This window comes from Mustela erminea, chromosome 11, assembly GCF_009829155.1.
Source record: "Mustela erminea isolate mMusErm1 chromosome 11, mMusErm1.Pri, whole genome shotgun sequence".
Classification (NCBI taxonomy): domain Eukaryota; kingdom Metazoa; phylum Chordata; class Mammalia; order Carnivora; family Mustelidae; genus Mustela; species Mustela erminea.
This window is the reverse complement of record NC_045624.1, coordinates 23,059,431-23,066,369: the sequence shown is the minus strand read 5'-3', so window position 1 is coordinate 23,066,369 and position 6,939 is coordinate 23,059,431. Positions and strand designations below refer to the sequence as shown.

General features: G+C 61.6%; 1 protein-coding gene across 3 annotated transcripts in view; it reads left to right on the top strand.

Moving 5' to 3' along the window:
• Positions 1-821: 821 nt before the first annotated feature.
• FLNC (filamin C) overlaps positions 822-6,939 on the top strand; it is a 27,114-nt gene continuing 20,996 nt past the window's right edge. For all 3 annotated transcript variants that reach the window (XM_032304731.1, XM_032304730.1, XM_032304729.1), the window contains exons 1-2: positions 822-1,531; positions 5,940-6,188. In XM_032304731.1, the coding sequence (XP_032160622.1) occupies positions 1,177-1,531; positions 5,940-6,188 (604 nt within the window). In that variant the 5' untranslated portion in view covers positions 822-1,176. The remainder of the gene's footprint in view (positions 1,532-5,939; positions 6,189-6,939) is intronic.

The window sequence follows — 6,939 nt, the reverse complement described above, 5'->3', positions numbered from 1 at the left end:
TCTGTCTGGCTAACCCGCCCTTTTGCTGGAAGGATCTGCCTATGGCCCAAATGGGCACACTGCCCAGGGGGCTCCCTGGCACCATGGGGCAGAGTCTCTCACTGCCCTCTCATCACCTTGGTTGAGTCAGACATGGGGGGAGTGGGGGTAGACACAGTCTGACTCACCAGGTACTCTTTTCCTGAGCTCAGCTTCATTCTGAGAGGATGAGGCCAAGCGGGCTGGTGACAGGGACACTGAGTCAGGGGCAGCCTCAGTCTTCCCCCTGGGACCCTGGGTTTGGGCTTCAAACGAGGCTTTTCTACCTGTAAAGTGGAGCACCCCCAAGCCTTCTCCCTGATTGGCCTGGGCAGTGTCACTGCTTCCTCTCAGTCCATCTGTACACAAGCACACACACTTCCTTTCCCCTGCAGGTGGACAATAGCCTGGGCCAAGAGCCAGGACTCCCAGGCCCTGTCAACGGCTCTGCCACCAATTCATCCAGAAAAGTCTGTCAACACTAGTTCAGTGTGTTTGGTTCCAACCACTAGCCTCAGTATCCCCATTTATCTCTTTGGTCCCAGAGCCTCTGAAAGGGGTGTATTTCATCTTGCCCGGGCAATGCTTAGTTTGGGGGTACTGCGTGCTTTCACCCCTCGCCTTCCATCTCTGCGATCCATGTCCACAGCGCAGCAGTGGCGTGGGGACCGAGCCCCGCCTGGGCCACAGACCCAGGCCAGAGCGGGGGTAGGGGGGCCCGAACCCCTCCCGCCACCACCGGGACCGCGTGGGGGAGGGGAGGCAGAAGGCGGGGCCCGCCGGCTCCCCGCGGCCCCCACCCGCGGGCCGGGCGGCATTCCTGGGAGGCCGGCGCTCTGACGTGGACTCGGGGGCCGCAAGCGCGGCGTGGGGGGGCCGCGGCCCCGGGGGCTTCTTAAACCCCCCGCCCCGGCCCGGCCCGCACTTCCCGAGCACCGCTCCGCCCCCGGAGGGAGAGAGAAGGAGAGAGAGAGAGCGCGACCGAGGAGCGGAGGAGGCCCGCCGAGTCCCGCCAGCCAGGGCGCGAGAGAAGTTGATAGCGCAGCGCAGAGCAGCGAATCCCGCGGTCGCGCCCCGACAGCGCCCCGACAGCGCCCCGGCCCGAGCCCAGCCCCGGCCCAGCAGGCAGCCCAGTCCCCGCCCCAGCCCCGCGCCAGCATGATGAACAACAACGGCTACTCCGAGGCCGCCGGCCTCGGCCTGGGCGACGAGGTGGACGACATGCCGTCCACGGAGAAGGACCTGGCGGAGGACGCGCCGTGGAAGAAGATCCAGCAGAACACGTTCACGCGCTGGTGCAATGAGCACCTCAAGTGCGTGGGCAAGCGCCTGAACGACCTGCAGCGCGACCTCAGCGACGGGCTGCGCCTCATCGCGCTGCTCGAGGTGCTCAGCCAGAAGCGCATGTACCGCAAGTTCCACCCGCGCCCCAACTTCCGCCAGATGAAGCTGGAGAACGTGTCCGTGGCCCTCGAGTTCCTCGAGCGCGAGCACATCAAGCTCGTGTCCATCGGTCAGTGCGGGCAAGCAGGGTGCGGGCACGGGGGAGGGGGACCTGCCCCGAGGATGGGCCGGCCGGTGGGGCTGGTGGACGCAGAGGGTGGGTGGGCGCGGGGAGCTGAGATGGAGCAGAGGGAGATGCCCTGGCAGAGGGAGACAGGGACAGGCCCCTGGCCCCGGCTTGCTTCCCCGCCCATCCACGCAGGCCACAAGGGCACTGCTGCACGCAGGTCTGTCCCTAGAGCAGCGTCCAGGGGTGTCCGGATGCGGAGGTCCCGGCCTTACCGTACCTAAGTACTCCAGCTCAGCCTTCCCGCACACACTCCCATCAACCCGACTGGACTCATTGTCCCCTTTCTTGCCATTGGGCCATCCCAGCCCATGCTTGAGAAGACAGGGTTGGTGCCCATTACTGATTCCTGGGGGTGTCTACTCCCTAAACAAAACAAATAGCTTCTTTGCCTCCCAGCACCTCCACAGGGGAAGGACTGGGCTGAAGACAGGTCCCAACCACTGCGCATCCAAGGGCTGGGAGGCAGAGGGAGAGCTGGTGGCCAGGCAGGCATGGGGCTGGGGGCCCTCCGTAGGCATGTGCTCAGCAGCTGGGTTCAGGCCCCTGGGCCAGAGCAGGCCGGGCCCAGCCTCAGAAACCTAAAAAGGCACTGAGCGAGTGCAGAGAATCTTAACCCCTGCCTGTCCACCTCCTGCTTCAGCCTGCCTCGGAGGGTACTCCCCCAAGTCCATGCCAGGCCCCAGCCCACCCCCTAGGCCGGGATTGGCTGTAGCTAACCCTCTGGGTTGAGGGGAGGGAGGAGAAGGCCTGTAGAAGGGAGGAAGTCATTGAGTGTAACCAGATTTGGAAGGTGTATCAGTGCTGGTGGGGGTGGGGAGGCACTCCAGGCTTCCAAGCCCAGCGGGGGATCTAAGGGTGGGCTCTGAGTGGCACGAGGCTGCTCCTCCCCTTCAGCCCCGCAGTGCTCCCTGCTCGATCGGAACCTAGGAAGACCCCTACCCTCTACCCCTGGGAAGACCCCCTACCTCTCACCCTGTGGTGAGCTCTTCCGAGTCTTGCTGTGATTTACAAGAAGGTGCCCCTTGGGGTGCTTCCCAGGGCCCCAGGAGTTTCACACAGGGTCAGCTGCCTTCCCCCACCAGGGTACCCCAGAGACTTCTCTAGATAATTGAATGTCTGTCCACCCCCACTGTCCCTCAGGGCATCTCTAGGCCTCCTGAATTAGCAGCTGAAGTCAGTCCGGGGCCCTTTGCCCTGTCCAGTCCCTTCTCTAGGCCTTACCCCTCCTGCCCCAATACTGCCCCCTCACCCCACCCTCTCTGGCCTGGAAATAGCCCTGCCTCCGTGACACAGCAGATGTCTCTGAGCTTTCCAGAAGGACGAGCCTGAGGACAGGGGGTGGGGGAGGGGGCTCTGGTGTTTGTAGTGGGGCTGAGGGCTGCATGAATGTGTGTGTGTGTGTGTGTGTGTGTGTGTGTGTTGGGGGCCATCAGACAGTGTGCGGGGGAAGTCAGAGACAAGTCCGCTCTGGGGCTCTCATCCCCCCTGAATGCTGGGATTTGATGACGGGACGGACTGTCCCAGGTGGGGTCTCAAGGGGGGTGCCTGGGGCCTCACCAGGACTTTATAGGAAACTGCAGCCTTCCCCTCCCTTCCCCACTGCGGGGGTGGCCGGCCCCTCTCCAGGCCTCATCCTTCCTAAGCACACCTCTCCCCTCCCCCATGACGGTGCCTGGCTTGGGCCCCTTGGCTCAAGTGTGGAGAGGCCGGCTCAGAGCAGAGGGGGAAGAAGCAAAAGATGGTTTGGGGGTGGGAGGGACGCTCCTCCGTTCCCGCTGAGAGGAAGGGGAACTGTTCCCCATTTGGGCCAAGTGGCTGACTCGCGCTGATGAGATAAGCTGTCAGCAATTCGGGGCCGGGCCTGAGGCTAAGTGAGGGGGGAGGGGGCACCGGCAGTGGGGCTGCTCAGCCCTGCGGGGAGATGTAAAGGGATTCCCCATCAGGGGTGGCATTCTGCTTCCTCTGGTTCCCTCTGGCCCATGTAGTGGTGGGAAGGGACTGGCCGGGGGTGGGGTGGGGGGGCTTCCGCTGGGCATTGTCTCAGGACTGAAATGGAGCATCTGGGCCCCCGTTAGGGGGTCAAAAAGACTCCCCACTTCTCTTTCTAGGACTAACCTGGGAGCTGGGAGCCACGAAGTCCACCTGAGGAGGGGGTGCTCAGCCTAGGTTGACGAGCTGTGTGCCCTTACCCCAGCACCCCAACCCGGCCCCCACCACCCCCTCAGCCCCTCCAAACAAAGAGGCTTAATGAGCTCTGTGCCGCAGCTGTTCCCCAGTTGCTATTCCTTCTAGAGCCAACAGCTGAGGGAGGGGCTGGAGGGGGCAGCAGCTGTGCCGGCCCCTCCCTCGCCCAGGCCCTCTCTCCTCCCCCTCCACTTGAGGCCTGGGGTGGCCTCGGGGACTGGCTGTCAGGCTCCTCCCACCCCCTTGGGGGTGTCCCCAGGCCGGAGACGAAGTGGTGGCTCCGGGTGTGAGGGAGGACTCCTGGCTTGGTTGGAGCTCCCCTCTCCTGCCTGGCCTGGGGGGCGGGGGCGGGTAGGGAGGGTAAGAAGGTCATTGCTCCTGAGCGAGACTCCAGGCCCCTCTCTTGCCTCATGCCAAAGTGGACCACTTGCTGTTTGGCCCAGGGCCAGTTCCTGGGGAGAAGCATCTCCCTGAAGCAAATATGAACGACACCCCCTCCCACCCCAGCAACCTCAGGGCCTCCCTCCCAGAAACCTGGCCCCAGTTGCAAGAAACGCTCCCGGCTGTGTGCGCACTGGCTTTGGAGGCTGTCGGGGTGGTGAGAGGCGGCGGGGCACTGGGTGTCAAGACTGTGTGAAAGTCTTGCGGGCCGTGTGTTTGCGAGAGCGCGCCGGAGCACCGGGAGGCCGGGAGAGAGTGTGTCATGGAATCTGAAAGCTGCCAAACCATTGTGCTGCGGCCGAGCCAGGGGGGAGTGGGGGCGGGCTGGGGAGCTGCCGGGGAAGGAAGGATGAATCAGTGAAAGGGTGAGGGAGCCAAGGGGGCTAGAGCTGGGGGCCAGAGGGACACACAGGCTGAGATTCTCCCTCCTGGGGGGGGTTGGTGGGGGGTGGGGTGGGGGACTCTGGAGTTCCGAAGGCCTTTGGTCTCCGAGCTGCTTTCTCCCGATATCCAGAGGAGAAGGAAAAGATGTGTTAAGGGGCGGGGGTGCCTCCAGCCCCACCCTCTGCTATCTCTCGGGCAACACCAGTAAACAAGGCTGACGCTCCCCGCCCCCGCCCCCTCCTAAAAGTGGTGTTCAGGGAAGCTGACAATCCTGCATTGTCCTTACATATAAGCTGGTTTGCAAAGATGTATCCTCTAGTCCATCTTGGCTCCTGGATCTTTCTGGCTGTGGAAGGAGAACTAGGTCCCCCAGATCTTGGGGAGTGCGTTCTGGCATTCCCCCAAGGAGGGGATAGGTGGGGAGTCTGAGCTTCCCAGACTTGAGTCCACATGGGGGACATTCTTCCTGGCTCCTGTGAAATCCCACCGACCCCAGCATTTAAAAACATGATTTTCAAGCCTTACCCGAGCTTGCACTGTACCCCCTCCCTCCTTCCCGAACTTTGTTCCAAAAGCCTTTTATGGTGTTCAGAGGAGAATTTTGCTGGAACCAGGTTAGCTTTATTCCTCTCCAAATTAAGTTTTAAGATATGCATCCATTCAACCAGTATTTATTGAGTATAAGTAAATACTGATAAATAATAAAATACTATCTAGTGTGAAAGAAGCCAGACAAAAAGAGCACATACTATAGGATCCCATTTGTATAAAACTCCAGAAAATGCGGATGAATCCGTAGTAACCAAGGGCAGACCAGTTGTTGCCTAGGAAGGAGGGACAAGGAGGGGCGGCTGGAGGGATCACAAAGGGTCGCGTGTGACGAAATTTGGGGAGAGATGGGTATGTTTATGACGTGGTGGTGGCGTTAGGGGCATGTACAGTTGTGTACTCGAATATGGGCAGTTTGCTGGGTGGCAGGCATACCTTAATAAAACTGTTAAAAAGTGAAAAAACAGCGTTCTGCCCCCAGGAGGCTTACAATCCCGGATAATCGCCCAGGTGCCTGCAGCCTGATGGAGGCCCATGTCCCACAGGTGAAAGTACCTGTTGCGGGAGCACATTGGGAAGCAGCCTCACCGAGAAGGGAGGGTCCTGGAAATGTTAGGCTTCTGGGTCCAGCCTCCTCAGAGGGTGTGACTTTGGTAGGCAGAGAAGGGGGCAGTTTCCAGAATCAGGCATTCCGCCCCCCGCCACCCCCCAGGGCTCTAAGGGCAGCTTCAGGAGCTGAGCTGTGGAGGCAGCACCCTTGCTGAGCCCCGCTGTCCTCTCCGCTCTGCAGACAGCAAGGCCATCGTGGATGGGAACCTGAAGCTCATCCTGGGTCTCATCTGGACGCTGATCCTGCACTACTCCATCTCCATGCCCATGTGGGAAGACGAGGATGACGAGGATGCCCGCAAGCAGACCCCCAAACAGCGTCTGCTCGGCTGGATCCAGAACAAGGTGCCCCAGCTGCCCATCACCAACTTCAACCGCGACTGGCAGGACGGCAAGGCTCTGGGCGCTCTGGTGGACAACTGTGCCCCTGGTGAGTGGGCCGGCGGGCCCGTCACGGAGCCCTTCGCTGGTGGTGGTGAGGCCTGTGCTTGTCAGAGTGGCAGTGTCAGGGCTGGGGGAGTCGGAGCGCCTGGGGGGCTTGCCTCCTGCTCCAGCCTGGAGTCCTTGCTGGCGTCAGGCCCTTCGTGATGGGTAGTGTCAGCTCCCGTAGCTTGCAGCGAAAGGTTCAGCGTTCCTCCTTTTACAGACAGGGACACTGAGGTCCAGAGAGGGCCAGTGACTCGTCCAAGATCACACAGCTTATTTGTGGCAGAACCAAGCTAGAGCCCAAGGCCTCAGCTTCCTCCTCCATGAGCTTCGTACTTGCCACAGGGGTACCATTTCTGCTGAGCTGAGAGAACGGAAGTGTGGTAGAACTTATAGCAAGAAGGCCAGGAGCTCGACCCTGAGAAGGTTCTTCTTTGTGAGACCTCAGGAGACGCTTGAGGGGGAGCCGAGGCTGGTGGGGCACCCCCTGGTGGCCAGTGGCCGGGCCCTGCCCCCTCTCACTGTAGGCCCCAGCCTAGTCAGGTGGGGGCAGCTCAGGGACCACGAGGAGATGGAGGCATCACAGAATAGTGCCCTGCCCCACAGGCAGCTCCCTCTCTGACCGTGACCCCCCAAACAGATAGGTCATCTTCTAATTCGGCTGGATCAGCTGGGCTACTAGCCCCTTGGGAGAGTCCTCCCCCAGCCTAGGGTCAGCCGGGGAGCAGGGGGGTGGGAGGCGGGGGCACTAGCCA